Below are 19,649 nucleotides of genomic sequence, written 5' to 3'. Positions count from 1 at the left end.
TCTCATATGAAATTTGCTCCAATCCCATGATATATGGGTTGCTTTTTTCTGTACCTTCTTCAACTTTATATGTCCTTCAACATTATATAGCAATCAAAACAGTAAAATGTGGGACCTACTAGCTGAAGGCACCAATGACAAACAACTTCTTTGGGGATCTATATGTGCTTAGTGTAAATTTCAAGCATAACTTTCCTGTTTCATTTTCTGTCTCCTGCTTGTGAAAAGACATTTGTGATATTGTTTTATTGACATATACATTTTTTCAGGGCTATGGGCTATGGGATTCTAAGGATATCAACATACAGAACTCCAAAGAAAAGAGTGGGACAGAGAAACCAAAGAAGAAAGGGCACAGAGACCATCTGAAGGACGGTCAGGCTGGATCATCAGCACACCATCTTTTGAGATCTCAAGGTTTATCAAGGAATATATTTAGAAGGGCTAATGAAGGTAAATGGACGCATTGAGGGTCTACGTGCATATTCTCTTGCCTTAATGGGGTATATAGGAGGGTATATGGGGATGTACCTTTTTGGTCCTTTTCAGGCCTGGAGCTGACTCCATATGTGGACTGTCTGGAGCAGAAGTAGACACTTCAAGAAAATAATTCACTCTCCATTCCAGAAATTCCCATGATAGGGTCACTTTGGGGTAACCATAAGTCAGAAAGTTGCGACCTTTTGTAAAGGCACTCAAGACTTGGCTGTTTGGTTGTGCATTCAAGTAATCAGATCTAATTTGCCAAATAGTCACTGTTGAATGTTTTTATGTTGAATGTTTTTATATTGTGTAAATGCTATTTTAGATTTTAAGTCGCTCAGAGCACCTTGGCGGAGAGCGACTAATTAAGAAATAAAGTGAAGTGAAGTGAAGAAGTGAAGAAACATTTCACAGTCACACAACAGCAACTCAACCAGGGTTTTGAAACATTAATCTTTAGGACTATAACTCCCAAAACCCCAAAGAAGCATGGCTAATTGGAAATGTGAGAGTTGTCATCCAAAGTGGTTGCTCCAGAGTATTTCTTGACTTACTAGAATTAGATGGGTATACGTATATATTATTGATATTTTTGTTGTTATCTTTTTTTTACTTTTTAACCATCACCCCCTTGCTATTTGCTTGTGTTGTGGGCTTTGATTTGTTTACACTTCTTTTTTTTTAAAAAAAGTGAAAACTTCCTGTCTCCATTAAATAGTTATGGAGTCAGCAATTGGAGGGCAGCATCCAGGGTAAACATTGGCACAAGATCTTCCATTTTAATATTACACTGGGGTCAGTGAAATTATGCCTGAAGGACTGCCAGTAGATTTTATGCCTGTGTGGGTGGCGGATGAGGTCTCATGTGTTCAGCAAGTGGACCCCACATGAGTTAGTAAGAGCTTACGAAGTGGAATTCCTTTTATGAAATAAATACTTCTCAGAGCTGCGAGTTTGTTTTTCTTTTTGGCAGACAAAGCCCTAAAAGAGGCCAAGAAGAAATGGAGCTGGTTCAGGAAAAAAACCACGGGCAGGAAGAGACTTACCAAGGAAACATTATACCAGCAGATACTAAAGGCAAAGAAGTTGGTGATTAAAATGTAAATGGGGTATATTTTAAGGAATATTTTGAGTATCTATAAAGAAAATGAAATGTTGGAACTTGAACAACCAGGCTGCCAAGGGTTGGGGGCCCCAGGGTATGACGGCTAGTAGGAAATGGGGATGGAACATAGACTTCATTTGCATTGTAATGCTGTCTTGTTCTCTCTGTCTGCATATTTATATATACTCACAACCTGTAGTTCCATCATGATGAATGTATCTTATCCCATCGCCGTGGGAAGCTCCCCTCACTTGAACCATAGGGTGCCAGGTACACATACCCATACTTAGTGATGGAAGGAGCAAAATCTGTTCTGTCCTATGAGGGTTTTTTTTGCATTCAGGGTCTTCTCAGTGATTGCCCCCCGGTTATGGAACTCCCTTCCTGGCAATATTAGATCAGCCCCTCCCTCCTGTCCTTCAGAAGGATGGTGAAGACCTGGCTGTGGGCAAGCCTTTGGGGCAGTTCAGTGAGACAAAATGGTGTCCTGAGATGGTTTTTAAGCAACATTTAATGTGAATATAAGTGATTTTAATGTTTGTATATATTTATGGTTTTATGTCCCGGCATTGAATGTTTGCCGTATATATATTGTGCTCCATCCTGAGTCCCCTGCGGGGTGAGAAGGGCGGAATATAAATGTTTTAAATAAATAAATAAGGATGGATTGTAAGATACATATTTTTGGAAAAGAAAGTGCCATGGTAATTTAAAAAGATTTTGGATGTTTTGCTTAAGTGAGAATTTGCTTCAATTGATTTGTTAATGGTGTCACCAGGTAAGAAAAAAAAGATAACTGAATATCATAGTGGCTTGTTAGGTGAAATATCGATTGAAGCCACCGATTAAGCTAAAGCAAAGGCTAGCAGGAGGAGCCATAGCTCTGAGCACATATTTTATATGTGGAAAGTCCCAAGTTCAGTCTCTTTCAGGGCTACTGAGACCTGTCCCTCAAACAACCATTATCCATCACTATAGACAACTCTGGGTTTTAAGTCAGCATCATTTCCTTTATAAACACAAACAAAATTTGATCATGTCTGCTGACAACTGGAAAGTTTTGCTTACAGAGATCAGATGTTGCTGATCTCTGTAAGGAAGTTCTGGGGAAAGCAATGCATATCAGAGGTGGTAGACTCACCTCTGATATGCATTTCTTTCCCCAGAACTCCCTTTCTTGTTCAAAATGTGATCATCATTCAGCAGATGCCTAAATCTGGATCTGGACCATGCAGATCAAGACTTTGTTAAGGCAGTCTTGGATCATGCACCAATAAAAGAAATCTTACAGTTTAACTCCTTAATCTAACTTTCTCTGATCAGTTTTCCTCCATATATGTTAGACAACAACACCCTTCTGTCCCAGTTAGCATGGCGGCGATGGCTAAAATTATAATCCAGCAGATCTGGAGGACAGCAAGTTGAGAAAGGCTACCTTAATAAAACATGCAAGCACAGACATGCCCTTACGTGACTATGAACCAAATCAGATGATAGCATTAAATGTAGTCGTCCCCCCTCCAAATAACTATCTGTGTAATTGGAATAATATCTTCTTTGGGAATCATGACAACCACATGATCTAAACCTCTATACTCCTGGCATCCCTGTCTTGATGCCTTTTCCCTTGCCTAGGTTTTTACTTGGCAGGGGAGCCATCTAAACGCATTTGCTTATTGCACACATTTCATATTACATATAGTTTGGTTCTCAGGCGACAGTGGTTTGTATATTTTTAAAAATGAGGAAGCAAATGTAAAAGGCTTGGCAGTTTTCTCTTAAGAACATTTGGGTCTCAAGTAGCCTTCTCTCCAACCTGATGCCATGCAGATGTTTTGGGTTGCAAACCCTGTGATCTCTGACCATTGGTCATGTTGACTGAGCTGATATAACATTTCAAAGTGGGTACTATATTCAGGAGGTCATAAACAATCATGATCTCCTGAATGTATAGCACTTTTACACAGTTATAGCCCTTTTAATGCCATTGCCCTGTCCTATAGAATTCTAGGCTTGGCAGTTTCAAGATGGGATTTAAACATTTCATAAACCAAGCATTCTGGATGCATAACTTCAGGCAAGCAAGCTATTTTTCTACAAATAGTCTCTGTTTTTCAGTTTGACTCACCTCAATTATTTTTACCTACAGTGCTCTGCAGATCTACCGGCCCATCAAACAATTCTTTTATGACATTATTCACCCTGAATGCAGTCCAATCTGCGATGTTTATGCCATCATGTTCCTAGTTGATGTGATTAATTTCATTATTGTCATATTTGGCTACTGGGCCTTTGGTGTAAGTAGAACCATGCATTGTTTCTTTCCTTGGATATTTTGATTTCTGTTTCAATTATGTCTGCAAATGTAAACAATGGGTTGTAAGTTTTTCAGACTTTATGGCCATGTTCCAGAAGCATTCTCTCCTGATGTTTCGCCTGTATCTATGGCAGGCATCCTCAGAGGTTGTGAGGTCCTCACAGCCTCTGAGGATGCCTACAATAGATGCAGGCAAAACATCAGGAGAGAATGCTTCTGGAACATGGCCATACAGCCGAAAAACTTACAACAGCCCAGTGATTCCGGCCATGAAAACCTTCAACAATACAATGTAAACAATCATAAAATGGGTCTCAGAGATTTTTCAAATAAATGAAACTTATATGGAACTCACTGATACCAACTTTAGTTTCCGTATAATTAAAGCACCAGCTATAGCTTTGTAGTGTTGATATATATATCCAAATACTCTGATTTGAAACCTTAGGTTGCTCCTGTTCTTTATCTCTGGATTAAATTAATCTGAGTTTTCAATCTATCTTCCGATTTATTTCAGAAACACTCAGCTGCTGCTGATATCACAGAGTCCCTTTCAGAAGATCAGGTGCCCGAAGCTTTCCTTGTGATGCTCTTGATACAGTTTGGGACAATGATCGTTGACCGGGCAATCTACCTGAGAAAGAATATGTTTGGGAAATGCGTTTTTCAAGTGGTTCTTGTCTTTGGCATCCACTTTTGGATGTTCTTCATCTTGCCTGGAGTAACAGAAAGGTAGAAAAATTGTGTATGTGTGTATCTTTTGCTACCAACAAATTTTAGCAGATAGTGAAAAAGCATCCACCTGAGTAGTTCTGGTGAAGTGAATGGAGAGATAAATGAATAATGGAAGGTAAAGTTTGGTGTCAGTCTTGTAGATCTGGAAATGCCGTAGCTCAGACATTCCAGTTCAGTAACACATTCAGAAAAATTGTTTAAATTTAGTAAATTTGTAGATATTTTGTATGCAAAGTTTTGGAGATCATAAGGGATTATCTAACTGGAGAAGCAGCAAGGATTTTATGAATGAGATGTTGACTACAGATGGTTTGCAGAAGCCGTCATATGCATCTGTTATGTATTGCGCAATGCATAATGCCACATACTCTAGTGATTCTATATACACCAGTGTTAAAACTTATATTTTGGCTTGCCTCTTTGTCTACTGAAGTGTATACGTTGCTACTTTTACAGAGCACACTCAGCCTAGCTTGTTATTGATATTCATATAGATGAGAATCATTCTGTAAATGATGGAAATGAAGAAGGTCCTAACCATGTTTCTTTCTGGGTTGCTGTGAGTTTTCCGGGCTGTGTGGCCATGTTCCAGAAGCATTCTCTCCTGACATTTTGCCCACATCTATGGCAGGCATCCTCTGAGGATGCCTGCCATAGGTGTGGGTGAAATGTCAGGAGAGAATGCTTCTGGAACATGGACATACAGCCAGGAAAAAACACAGCAACCAAGTGATTCCTGCCATGAAAGCCTTCAACAACATGTTGCTTTCTGTTTATTTGCAGGAGGTTTAACCGGAATTTGGTTGCTCAGCTGTGGTACTTGGTCAAGTGCATTTATTTTGGTTTGTCAGCATATCAAATCAAGTGTGGCTACCCCAAGCGAGTCTTGGGCAACTTTCTGACTAAGAGATACAACTGCATAAATCTCTTCTTATTCCAAGGGTAAGCAGCACTTTTTCATGGGAGGGTAGAAAGGCCAAATTGTGTGGTCATGAAATAGAAGCTGTGATATTCACTGCAGCTGGACACTGCTAGAATTGCACAATTATCATATACATAATACACTTTCCCCTGGAAAACAGCAATCAGCAGACCTTTATTGCTCAAGACAAACAGATTGAAATAACTTTGGGGTCCTCTTGGGCCTTCACATCTGTAACAAGGATGGTTCATTTTCATGTTGATTTTATCTACTTAAGTGCAATATAAGTTTGTTCAATTATACTACATTGCAGATGATATGAAAATTGACTCTGGTGGCTCAGTTCTGCCTTGCATGGACTTGGTTAGCTGTTTCTGCCCCGCAACAAATGTTGAAAGACCTTTAGCACACACATTTAGGGATGGGAGGGCCACAGCCTGATATGTTCACTCTGCTGTAAGCATTGGACATGAGAACTTTTGGTAAAGGTGACAGTGCATGAAGCACAGATACAAATGTAGACCTCAATTAGCATAATAGCAATTTGCTGTATGAATTTTAGTTCTCTTGGAAGGGCTACAACTCTAACAAAATTATGCGTACCTTTAACAAACTAAGGTACTGAGAGCTTACTGGGCTGTATGCATTCTCTTCTGACGTTTCACCCACATCTATGGCAGTCATCCTCAGAGGTTGTGAGGTCTCTTGGAAACTAGGCAAGTGAAGTTTTATATATCTGTGGAATGTCCAGGGTATGAGAAAGAATTCTTGTCTGTTTGAGGCAAGTGTGAATGTTGCAAATGGCCACCTTGATTAGCATGCAGCTTCAAAGCCTGACTGGTTGCTGCCTGGGGGATCCTTTGTTGGGAGGTGCTATCTGGCCCTGATTGATTATTGTCTGGAATTCCCCAGTTTTCAGAGTGTTGCTCTTTATTTACTGTCCTTTTATTTATTTACTGTCAGGAGAGAATGTTTCTGGAACATGGCATACAGCCCAGAAAACTCACAGCAACCCAGTGATTCCGGCCATGAAAGCCTTCGACAGCACATTATACAAACTATAATTTCTAGGCTTCATGTCAAGTTGATATAAAGGAATTATGTAGCATGTAGGGCTTCCGGGTTTGAGAATTGATATTACTGTACACTGTAAAAATATTGGATTTTTTTTTCCTGGAAGGTCCTCTCTGAGAACTAATTTTGCCAGATGTTCTGTTCAAACTGCTTGTTGCAAATCCCTAAATGACTATATTAACCAGCCTTCTTTTTCTTTCTGTGGGTAGATTTCGACTGGTACCTTTCTTAACCGAGCTGAGGGCTGTCATGGATTGGGTTTGGACTGACACCACCCTCAGCCTGTCCAGCTGGATTTGTGTAGAGGATATCTATGCCAATATTTTTATCATGAAATGCTGGAGGGAATCTGAAAAGGTGAGTGATGTTCTTCTTGGATTACTTGTAGCACTCTCAACCAAGTAGTACACTTAGAGTATAATGTGATAGTTTGCAAATCAGTAGGACCTAAGTGGATTCAACTCTGTGATTAACAGTAGCCTACACATTGTGTTTCACATAAAGGGACTGGCAGCCTACAACATGTAGCTTTCCAACAATGGAGTAGTACAAGTTTCACTGAATTGTAAAGAAAATTGTGAGCTTACAAGATAGAGCTGGATGGGCATCCAAAACAAATGTTAATCGGCATTTTCTGATCTGCAGAAATATCCCCAGCCTCCTGGGCAGAAGAAAAAAAAGATTGTGAAATATGGGATGGGAGGCTTCATTGTCTTTGTACTCATCTGCATTGTGTGGTTCCCATTGCTTCTTATGTCACTGGTGAAGTCAGTGGCAGGAGTAACAAATCAGCCTCTGGACGTATCTGTCAAAATTACCATCAGTGGTTATGAAGTAAGTAATTACAGTATACTTTTTTAACATAATAAAGACTGAGGAAGGTCTCATCTGGGAACTTGCTAACAGTAAAAGTAAATAATACTAATCTAACTCAGTTTATATTATATCGTGGGGTGCAGCGGGCTAAAGCACTGAGCTTGCTGACCAAAAAGTCGACGGTCTGAATCCAGGGAGCGGGGTGAGCTCCCACTGTCAGCCCCAGCTTCTGCCAAACTAGCAGTTTGAAAACATGCTAATGTGAGTAGAGCAATAGATACCATTTCAGCAGGAAGATAAGGTGCTCTAAGCAGTCATGTGAGCCACATGACTTTGGAGGTGTCTATGGACAATGCCGGCTCTTCGGCTTAGAAATGCAGATGAGCACCACCCCCCAGAGTTGGACATGACTAGACTTAATGTTTATTTATTTATTTATTTATTTATTTATTTATTTATTTACAGTTCTTATATTCCGCCCTTCTCACCCCGCAGGGGACTCAGGGCGGATTACAGTAAACACATATATGGCAAACATTCAATGCCAGTTTGACAAACAACATTTAACACACAAATACCGAGGCTATTTAACTTTTTTCTGGCCACCAGGGGAGCTGCTGCTTTTCATCATCCATCAACGACACCGATGAAGTTCTTCCGCATTCCACATTCCCCGGAGTCTTTTTTCTTTATGGCCTCATAAATTAGTTAAATTTAGCCTCCCACACAAGGTGGTACCTTATTTTCCTACTTGACAGATGCAACTGTCTTTCGGGTTGCAAAGGTCGACAACGGGCTACACAATGGCTGGACACCCACTCCAGCCCGGGCTGGCTTCGAACTCATGACCTTTTGGTCAGAGTGATCTTAATGCAGCTGACACTCAGCCAGCTGCACCACAATCCTGGTGCTTAAGGGGAAACCTTTATCTTTTGCTTAGTACAGAACCTGAAGCGTATGTGCCTTCTAAAATATCATAAATAGTGTTGTCTCTAGCAAATTCTTGAAAGAAATGCCTTCAATTGTAGGCACTGGGATTCCCAGCTTTACAAAAATACATTTCCCTGCTCAATACAAACTGAAAGAGTGAAGGTGAGATCTGTACAATTATTATAAATATTGTCACACATATGGTCAGTATTTCAAACCACTTGGCTTGGTAAACATCATCAGCACATCACTGGTATAAGAATGCATTTGGACATAATTATTAACTGGAGTGATTTTCTTGCCTCTGTAATGAAGCTGTGGGTTTTAACACAGTTTTTCCACCATTTTTCTCCACTTTTGCCCAGTCCTTATTTACCATGAGTGCTCAGCAGCAAAACCTGGTTCCTTTCACTCAGGCAGCCTATAATGGACTCACCACGCAATATGCTCTTTATCCTGTAAGTATATTTATTGAACACAATGAAGTTAATGAAGTCCAAATCATTAGCAATTCCTTCTGCTGCTTTTGCGAGCCCTGCCGGGAATTATTATCAGTTTGAAGGAAATGACATGCCAGGACGCAGGGAACTAATGGAGTTTTCCCTGAAGCTGATTGTGGTCACTTAGCAGTCGTGGGGGAAAATAACACTGACCTTATTCAGAAGCAAGCTGATCTTTCTATTGTTCATTTCATTTCATTCGAAAGCTAAACTTTGACACTATAATACATGTTCTTTGCCTCTTTGCCCTTGGCAAGTTTTAGTTCAAATTAGGCCAGACCCTCCGGATCACGGAATATAATTATACAAGCCATGGAGTGGAATCACTGGAACCAAACTGACCTATATATGTCACTCACCACCTTCCTTGCATGTTTTTAGAGACGAGTCTGGTTTACATTTTACATTTTAATGAGGAAGGAACTTGCTTACCATGGTAGGCTAAGATAGGCCTTTTTGTTATCCCCTGCTAGCAGCAAATACTTTTTTTTGGTCCAAGAACCCCAAAAGTTGCAAGATAGTACATATGGCTCACAATCTCATTAATATTTAACAGGAAGCCAGCCTATACTTCTACATGCTAAACTAAAGTTTTGCATTACTGCAATGCTATAAATTTGGAAACTGGGGAAAATCGCATGGGGGGGGGAGAGAAACTTTATTGGGGGGTATGCCTCCATTTTGCATCTTGCCCTAATCATAATTCTCATCTGCAATTGTATACAGAGGGTGGCTGCAATTCATAATCACATGTATAAATGCACATTCATGACTAGTTTCTATTCATAATCTCTATGTGTTCATTTTGGATTTACTGGGAAGCATCCACTGCAAGTGAAAGGATTCTGGTCTCCTGTTGATCAGGAAGCAGCAGACTGACATTTCCACTTTATGCTTGCCAACGATCTCCAGCTCGAAGAGGAATTATGGCACAATTCCTGCTTCTCTTGCACCAGGGATCACTTGAGAGAGAGAAGCAGAAATATCAACTGCTGCCTCCCATTCAGCAGGAGAACAGACATCAGTTGCTCACAGTGACTGCTGTTCAGTAGGTATGGATTGGGAGTGAGGCCAGGAAAGGACTGCTCTAAAATTGTAATTGCTATCTTTCAATGAATTGTAAGGAAAAAGGTTCAAATCTATTCAGAGATATAATATTAAATAATTAGACTTTATTTATATTCCACCCTATCTCCCTTGAGGGACTCAAGGCAGATTCCAAACATAAAAGGCAAACATTCAATTCCCGAACACAACAACAATACGTCCATAATAATGAAATTTGACAACCCAACATATAAATACAAATAATGCCTTAACAACTAAAATTAAATTAAATAACACAACCTGTTATGTCAGACATAAGACTGAACATAAGATAAGGTGGTCTTTCTCTTCTCTTCCTTGTTATTTTAAAACTTCCTCTCTGTTTTTTTTTCTTGTTTAGTCAGCCATGCAGTTTATAGTCAACTATAATCCAGAGGACATTGTAGTGGCGAAAATAAAAGGCAATGCCAGTCTGCTATGGAATATTAGTCCTGGAAGTCGGAAAGCGATGATAGCTGAACTCTCCAACTCTTCTGCAATCTATGTCAACTTCCACTGGACTATTCTCAGGTTAAAAAGGGAGCATGCTGTGGCATCTCCATTTCATGGTTTTATTTAATGAGGCCATATTCTGTTTTTCAGAACTTGGATATAATTGGTTAAATGTTGATTTATTATGGTGAGGTTGTTATTTTTTTATATTAGAACTGTTAGTTTACTCATTAAACCACAATTTATGCGTGTTTCCTATTATTTTCTGGGGAGGTGTACTGGGGAGGTATACTGAAGGATTATCTCATTTTTAATAATTTTAGCTTTTCTTTTTAAAGGTAATATATTACAATTCATTAATTTATTGTTAATAGTAATTTGTCATTTTTGAAATAACGGTATTACTACTACACTATATTAGCATGAATATTAGTGTTTTTATGTCCTTGTATTCTATTAGTTCAGCTATTGATAGAGCTAATATTGGAGAACCCATAGCTTCTTCCACATAAAATCAAAAGTTTACCTATTGGCCAGAAGAAATTATTCCAAATCCAGATCAGAATATTACTTTTATTCTCTATACCAGTTGTTCCCAACCTTTTTTTGACCAGGGACCATGTTGATCAGGGACCACGTTGACCAGGGACCACTCTCCAACATTAGTACCAAAAGGATTACGAATCAGTTTTTGGTCAACTTTAGATTCGGTTTGGTTATTTGGGGTGCTGATTCAGAAAATTGCATTGGACAGACCACATCAGCTCTAGTTTCTGATACAGAACATATGCCATCCAGTAGTTGTCATCTGCTCACCCACAGAAAACCACATTTAATAATCTAGAGCTGATGTGGTAGTAGTAATCTTTCGTGGGTAGTCAGCTTCTCCCCTCCCAACATCCCCATTGCCTTGTCACTATAAGAGGTTTTCACAAGACCAGCCACTCATGTTGCTGCATGTTTTGAGGCAACAGTGTAGTAATGGTGAGGCCATATTTTCGTTCTTGCAGACTACCGGTGGTCCACAGACCACACGTTGGGAACCACTGGTCTGTACCCACAAAATATTGAACAAGTCTTCTGAGACACTCAAAAATCTTCATGAGGCAAGAAGTTAAACAAAGCACAAAACAGGGTTGGTGGTAAGCTGATGTTCAACTTCAAGCTATGGCATTGTACCCAGACATAATAAGCATGGTTTGATCATCAGCCACCCTTTCCCCATCCTAACATGTTTCCTGTTTGGTTTATCATTTTACCTGATGAAGAATTCTGGAGAACTGTGAGCCATGGGCAGTATTTTGTGACCTGTACTTTCACCAAATGACAATTTGTCAATTTCCTTTCTGAATAAGGTGCGCCTAATAAACTCCTGTTGGCTGGTCCTTTCATACAAGCACCAAATGCACAAATCATAGGGCACAAAGTCTCTTTCTGAAGTTTTTTCCCCAAATGCCATTATCTGTCTTCTCCAACTTTTATTCATTTTCTTATTAAATCAGAAATGCCTCTCTTGTGAAGAATACTGAAGCATCAGGCATACACACTGTGAGATATGAAGAGAAAGAAATACGGGAGCAAGTCATTGGAATGCTGTGTGGGACCAGAAAAGACCCAGTGTCAGTATTACATTTTATTTTTGTCTTGTTATTGATTTCAGAGGTCATTACAACAACCCCTGGTTTATAGTAACTCTCCCCTGTTGTGTCTCCCCAATATATGGCATATTAGCTTTTAGTATTCCATACATGAGTTCCTCTTTGTTATAATGATCAGTGGTGAGAACTTGGCCTCTGCAAGTTATCGTCCAAAAAGGAGCTCTTTCAGGCTCTAATAATGGTGATTGATTAGATCTCTCCTACTTCTCTATGATTTTTGTGATCCTTTCTCAAAGTTGTTTGAACATGTTCGTGGCTATATCTTGGAATTTGCTCCAAAAAAGCTATTGAGGAAAGACCACAATGAAAGACTTTTTACTGTTCTCATAGCTGTGGGCTTCTCAAGCAGAACTTGAGACATGACAAAACTAGAACTGCATTCAGTAGTATCTCCAAGCCTTCTAGTCTGGGTTGTCATTTGGTGGTCATGACTGAAAGTTTAGTTTTGGGAGTGTGAGCACCTCAGCTGTGTTCTTATATTCATTTCTCACATAGTTTCCTCTGTTGTATACATGTTTATTTGGAAGTAATTCCTACTGCATTCAACCGAGATTTCTCCCTACTAAGACTTATAAGAATTGTAGCCTCAAACAGTATGATGGCTCCTGTCATAGGATTATTCTTATTCTTATCACTGAAAAGAGCTTCAAGGCCATTCTACATTCTGTTAGAAATTTTTCACAATTTGATTTCAGCCCAAATTAGTTTTCCTGGACAAAGCCATTAACAGAGCACTCTTATCCACCCCCTCCTCCTCTTGCTTTTGTTATGTGCCTTCAAAACAGTTATCTGATGTTTGGAGACTGTAAGGAAAATCTGTCATGGGACTTTCTCAGCAAGATTTGTTCAGACGGGGCTTCTTGTTGTGTTCCCCTGGGACTCAAGATCACCCTGGGGAAACTGTTCGAAGGTCCATAACAACAACAACTACTACTACTACTACTACTACTACTACAACCACAACAACAAGAGTTGAATAGCAATCTCAAGTCTGGTCTCCAGAATCATAGTCCAGGTTCAAATCAATAAAAATTACTCAGTCTGATTGAGTTCAGTAGGCCATAATCTCAATTGAGTAGGTATAGGATTACAACGTATATTAATAATTAAAAACTATGTTGGGGCCTATAATTATCATAATATGATAGTAGGAACTTCAATATTCATTGAGATCTTTCCCCTTCTAGATTACTTCCTGGTGTATTACCAAGATATGTGAGAGCAACTGGAGGAGCAGAAGCCAAAATGGCACACAGATTGCAAGTTGGTAAGTATCCCGACGTTCATATTAAACCAAACCAAAGCTATCCCCTTTGAAATGAGGTGAAAAAGAGGTGTCTCACCTCTTATGATAACACAATTATGCAAAAAGGCCAAACAAATTTCAAAGATCTGATAGTACCAAGTGCTTATGAAATGGTGGGAACAGGAATAGAGTTCAGTTTCATTATGATGATTGGAATGGTGAAAAATGCACAGAGTTCTAGCTGTGGATGATTTGGCAGAAGGCATGGGATGAGTAGGGGAGTCTTGGAGGGATACACAATAAGCTCATTGCCCTGTAATTTTATTTTGAACAGCCCATTCTAGTCACCCAAAGGACATTGACAAGATGGCATTTTTCAGAAACATAACAATAGAGTTGCAGCAGCTGCCTGACAAGAGCACTTCAAGCCATGTGCCCGAATGGTGGATTGTTAAGGAGCAAAGACCTGGCTGCTTGGGAAAGGAATGCAGTAAAAACATAGAACTCTTTATCTACAATGATAAGGCCAGCCCTTCCAGCCTGGGATTCCTGGCAGCACATGGGTAAGGATATCACACTGGAGGCAATATTCGCCAGATTGTCATTACGACTTATCCTTTCCTAGATTCTTGTTATGTCCTGTTAGGGAATATACATTCCCTCTCCTCATGGGGATTTTGTGAATTGCTCCCATTAAAATACCTTACGTTGCATATAACCACACATACTGTCCAATACCAGTGACACATTTTGAATTCACTCCTATTTCAAATGTGTTGAATTCTGATGTTGTTGACCAAGAGCTAATATGCAAATTTTGGAAGTCACTCATTCATTTAAGAGTCTGATCTCTCTAACTGGGGAATCATACCAATGTATTGTTCTGCTCTTTAAAAGTGATGAAGAGGAACAAGGTTAAGTAATCCTCAAACTAGGTCAGCCCTCAGGTGCCTTGGTGTGGTCCTTCCACTTTTATTTGGCAACTGTGAATATCACCTTTTTGCAATTTCTCAAGTTGCTCCTGACACACACACAAAAAAATCCTTTCTGTAATAGAATGCACACAAGTCATTTAAAAGATAAAAGTTCAAGAGAATGGTGCTATTATACCACGTATGGGTAAACCCAGGCCCGAGGTTCAGATGTGGCCCCTTGGGCTCTTTTCTCAGGCCTTCTTCTCTCTCATCATCCTTTCTTCCTTCTCTCTTTCCTTCCTTCTTCTATCCCTTCCTTCCCTATTTCCCTCTTTCTGCTTCCTTCCTTCCATCCTTCCTTTCCACCCTTTTGTCCTTTCTTCCTTTCCTCTTTCCTCCCTCCTTCCCTTCCTTCCATCCTTCCTCTCCACCTTTTGGTCCTTCCTTCCTTCCCTCTTTCCTCTTTCCTCCTTCCTTCCTTGCCTTTTGTCTTTCCTTCCTTCTCTCTTTCCTCCCTCTCTCCATTCCCTTCCACCCCTTCCTTCCTTCCATCCTTCTCTTCCTCCTTCCCTTCCCTCCCCTTACCCCTCCCCTTCCCCTTCTCTTTTTCCTTCCTCCTTCCCTTTCTCTCCCATCCACCATCTCATCCTGACCAAGGCCAGCCCTTTTGGGATCCAAATGTTTCCCGTTGTGGTAAATCAACAAGCCAATTGAAGGTGTCTGCATATAAATATGCACAAAAACATACATACGTACTTTTGGGCCAGCATAGAATACCAATACCAATACTACTACTACTACTACTACTACTACTACTAATAATAATAATAATAATAATAATAAACATCTGGAAAGGTCTGAAAGGTGTGCTTGTTGTTGCAGAAAGTATTTCAATATTCTTCCACATCAGCTACTGTCATCACTGTGGCTTTTGCTAAGCGGAACATCTTGTGCATGTGTCTTATTTCTCTGGACAAAATCTTCATAGATTGTAAAAATAAATTCCCAGATCAGACCATAAACTGGAAAACATGACAACATGGAGAGGTCTTGTACCTGCATCTTCTGGTGATAAGTTCTTGAAATTCAGTATTGGTTTCTCTAGTCTGCAGCATAAAGGTAGCCTAGAATAGGCTCACTCTAACAGAAACTCTTCAAAGGCTCACATCTTTTCAATAATTTATGCTAGGAATGAGGAATGAGTGGTCCTCTGGGTGTTGGACTGCCATCCAGATCCATCCAGCCCAGCCAATTTTAACAACAGCTGTTTCTGAGCTACTGATACCCCCACAGAGTATTGCCCACTTCAGTCACCTGTAAACACATAGGATTACTGTGTCCACTGAAGGTTCGGGATATATGTCTCATAAAGTTAAAGGCTCTTTACCACAGATTTGGGGGGAAAAAAACCCTTTTGGGGGATTTGGAAAGCTTAAGAGATCAAATGTTTTATCTACATGTGCCCTCTTGTCATGTTGTTTACTACATGACATTGAGGACTACTTCCAGAGGCAGAGAATGAGTTGCTTCTGCCAACGGAATCAATAGGGACAACCACTCTCCCTCTTATAGTCTCCTGTTTCATCCTAAAAATGTGACCTGATAACAGTGTGGAATTTAATATCTGGAATACAGTTTTTGAGCACATTTGCTGGGAAATCAGAATCTTAATGCTAGTGCATGACTGCATTTAGGTCATTCTCTCTCTAAAAATCACAACCCTTGCGACAACTCTCCCTCCTTATATGCAAAGACTCGACTTTTGCAAATGGTTATCAGGTTATGGTCTGTTGAGCAAGCAGTAGAAGACAAATAACTGGCCTTACCCAATTGTTGTAGGCTACATTTCTCGGAGACTAGATAAGCAAGTTCTAAGTTTCAAGAAGCTATCATAAGGAATTGGCTTCCCAAGAAACCTTTGCCTACCCTTGTTCTAGAGCAGGCATGAGCAAACTTGGGCCTTCCAGTGTTTTGGACTTCAACTACCACAATTTCTAACAACCTACCGGCTGCTAGGAATTGTGAGAGTTGGAAGTCCAAAACACCTGGAGGGTTAAAGTTTGCACATGTCTGTTCTAGCGTGTCTCTCAATCTCTGTCAATAGTTTGATGCAAAGCAGAGGCTTAGAAAGACAATTTAGTGTCTAGTAATCTACTTGAAAAGTACTGGGACAAAGGCCTAAACTATTAAGATGAAATACATTTGAAACATTTCACACACATATTGCAGATATTCTCCTGATAACACTAACGTTTTTTCCCCTCTCTGCCCTGTTTCAGCATCGTTGGCCTCTACATGTCTGTTGTTCTGGTCGTTGGAAAGTTCATCCGAGAGTTTTTCAATGGAATTTCGCGTTCCATCATGTTTGAAGAGTTGCCAAATGTGGACCGCATCCTGAAACTCTGTACCGACATCTTCCTGGCAAGGGAGGCGGGAGAACTTGAGCTGGAAGAGCAGCTCTTTGCCAAACTCATCTTCTTGTACAGATCTCCTGAAACAATGATTAAATGGACCAGGGAAGCCAAGGACAAATAGAACCAGGGCACTCATCCATTTATCTGGGTATTTGAGGAACAAAGGTGGCATGTTAGAATATTCATATCATTCAGGCAAATTCAGTGCAATATTTTTACTAGTATAAACCAGGCATGGGCAAACTTCAGCCCTCAAGGTGTTTTGGACTTCAACTCCCACAATTCCTAACAGCCTGTTAGGAATTGTGGGAGCTGATGTCCAAAACACCTGGAGGGCCAAAGTCTTCCCATACCTGGTATAAACGAGGTGTTCTATTTGCTACCCTAAATCGCCAGTGTGAGTAGGATACACTAGTCAGCTGAAATTGGCATTCCGAACTCTTTACCCAACAGGTGCCCAAAAGCAGTACTATTTTTTTCACTAGAAAATGTACATTTTACACCAAATCATAAGTTCCACTTCAACGAAATCATGTTTAGGAAAATATGGAAACTGTTTTTTGAGATTTAGCAAACGATTCACTACATATCTATAACACTAAGAAGAAATCAATATACTATGTATGCATAAATAAATTCATTACAACATCCTGGAGATTTCTTTGTCTGCTAAGATGAACAGGTCGTTATTTGATGAGCTGGCAGTGGTGGGTGCAATGATGGGGAAATGCTTCAAATAAGCAGAGGAAGTACAGTAATCCCTTGCTACTTCACGGTTTGCATTTCGCGTACTTGCTGTTTTTCCTTTCTGAGGCCAACGGACCTCGGAAAGGGAGGCTGGTGTGCGGGCCGGCCCTGAGGTATGGGCGGGGGGGCGGGGGGCGGGGGAGGCTTGCTGGTCACGAAGTGCGGCATACTGTGCTACCACGGCCCCGGAAGTGGCTCCGGAGACGTTTATTGGGTCGACTCACAGCAGAGTTGGGAAAGGAAGCACGAGGGCTAGACTCCACATGCACACATGAATGCTTCTTATATATGCCGAATGGGAGTGCTTTTTGAAAATTGCTGCTCAACTAGCGTCTGAAAGATTTTGTTTATAAGGTAAAAGAAAAGGGCTATGTAGTCTATAAGTGTGTGGGGAAGGTTTATAAAGACTTAAAGTAGTGTATAACTAAAATAATGTATAAAATATTAAAATAAATATAGCGTTCCTACTTCACATTTTCACTTATCGTGGGTGTTCCTGGAACGTAACATCAGTGGTAAGTGAGGGAGCATTGTATCTAAAATTGCCAGTGCTCAGACACCAATATAGGAAATGTGTGGTCTATTTAGTCTAGATTAGACTAAATTTAACTGCAAGTCCCATCTAAAGTAAACCCATTTAATTAATGGGATTTATTAAGATTTGATTTATTGTTCAGGAGCTGCTTAACTTCTTGTTTTAAGACATCTCGTGAAAGAGGCCCACTGCCATTGGTTCCATTGCGGAACCACTCTTTCTGTCAAGATGTTTCTTCTAATGTTCAAAATCCAGCCTCCTGTAACTTCTAACCTAGTTATGCTCTCTAAAGCAGCAGAGAACTAGCTTTCACCTTTGTCTTGAGATATTTAGAGGGCAGTAATGCCTTCACCACACTGAATATGTCCTCCTCCTTCAACTTCTGGTGTGTTTAGTTCTACATACCTCTTATCATCCTTGCCTTCCTCTGAATTTGTGTCCACTTCTCTATATCCTTTATTAAAATGAACACAGAACTAAATGCAGTACTCCTTTTCTGATCTGTGCAGAATACAATGAGACTTACCTTGATTTGGAAATCATGGCTTTATTAATGAAAGCCAATCTAACGTGTCTTTTGTTTGTTTGTTTCTGCATTACCCTGCTGACTCATATTCCACTTGTGATCAAGAATACTCCCAATGTCCTTTCTGCACATAGTACTGTTGAGACAAGTATGTCCCATCCTATATCTATGTTATAGCTTAGAGATTGTTAGACTTTTCCTCTATGAATTCATTTAGCATGGTCCCTTACTGCTGTTCAACTGCCGTGAAAAAATACGAAGGTTATCCAGAAGGTAAGGTTACAAGGCCTGTAGCTCTCGTGGGGAATTTTCATGGGGTTAGCTGGCAACATTGCCATGTAGCAGGAAGCCAGCGGAAGCGAACGTGCAGTGCCAGTCAGAGGTAGCTCATTGACTGGCATTATGGTGAAGGTTAGATATGAGCATTCCCATTCTGTTTCCCTCCAAGTGCAAAGTTCGTGCTGTAATACACTACCTAAATGCTAAGGGCATGAACGCTGCTGCGATTCATCGTGAAATTGTTTCAGTTTATGGAGAGGATGTAATGTCAAGACAGCATGTGACAAAATGGGTATGGAATATATTGTGAGACCACTAAGAAACTTCACAGAAGCATCCAAAACAAACCTTGAGGGATGCCGACAATGGGAGTCTGGCTTCTTCATGACATGCGAGTCCACACACTGTTCATGCAACACAAGACCTGTTAACTTCATTTGGTTGCAATATTTTAAGCCACCCCTTCACAGCCCCGATCTCGCACCCAGTGACTATCATCTGTTCACTAAACTGAAGAAACACCTTGGTAGAAAACACTGACAACGACAAGGTGAAAATCCAAGTGATGAACTGGCTGAAAAAGGTGAAGCGAAACTTCTATGACGTAGACTTCAAAAACTTATCCCACAGATGGCAAAATGTATTGAACTGAATGGTGATTATGTGGAAAAATAATTAACATCTATGCTACAATCCATGTAAGTTTTATCAAAATATATTCATTCTTTGTAGTTAAAAAAAGTCTTGTAATCTTACTTTTGTTGTGACTCAGCTAGAATCTCAGAGTGATAGTGTCAATGATTCTGATGGGGATTATGGGTTTCAGATGCACAGTCAGGTGTAAAGTTATCATGTCCCTGTGTTAGACCAAGAAGACTAAGAACAGGGGGCAGAAGTTCAGTTGTTTCC

The 19,649-nt window shown here is 40.1% G+C and overlaps 1 protein-coding gene across 1 annotated transcript in view; it reads left to right on the top strand.

Annotated features, from left to right (window-relative positions):
• The window catches only part of LOC132772778 (piezo-type mechanosensitive ion channel component 2-like), a 68,507-nt gene extending 51,204 nt beyond the window's left edge, over nt 1-17,303 (top strand). The window contains exons 35-47 of the mRNA XM_067467115.1: nt 270-453; nt 1,457-1,583; nt 3,738-3,885; nt 4,423-4,637; nt 5,424-5,582; nt 6,846-6,993; nt 7,282-7,470; nt 8,748-8,840; nt 10,330-10,499; nt 11,924-12,040; nt 13,267-13,346; nt 13,660-13,888; nt 16,519-17,303. Of these exons, the coding sequence (XP_067323216.1) occupies nt 270-453; nt 1,457-1,583; nt 3,738-3,885; nt 4,423-4,637; nt 5,424-5,582; nt 6,846-6,993; nt 7,282-7,470; nt 8,748-8,840; nt 10,330-10,499; nt 11,924-12,040; nt 13,267-13,346; nt 13,660-13,888; nt 16,519-16,774 (2,115 nt within the window). The 3' untranslated portion in view covers nt 16,775-17,303. The remainder of the gene's footprint in view (nt 1-269; nt 454-1,456; nt 1,584-3,737; nt 3,886-4,422; nt 4,638-5,423; nt 5,583-6,845; nt 6,994-7,281; nt 7,471-8,747; nt 8,841-10,329; nt 10,500-11,923; nt 12,041-13,266; nt 13,347-13,659; nt 13,889-16,518) is intronic.
• Nucleotides 17,304-19,649: the final 2,346 nt, after the last annotated feature.

This window comes from Anolis sagrei, chromosome 4, assembly GCF_037176765.1.
Source record: "Anolis sagrei isolate rAnoSag1 chromosome 4, rAnoSag1.mat, whole genome shotgun sequence".
Classification (NCBI taxonomy): Eukaryota; Metazoa; Chordata; class Lepidosauria; order Squamata; family Dactyloidae; genus Anolis; species Anolis sagrei.
The sequence above is the reverse complement of the archived record's forward strand: the minus strand, read 5'-3'. Positions and strand labels throughout refer to the sequence as shown.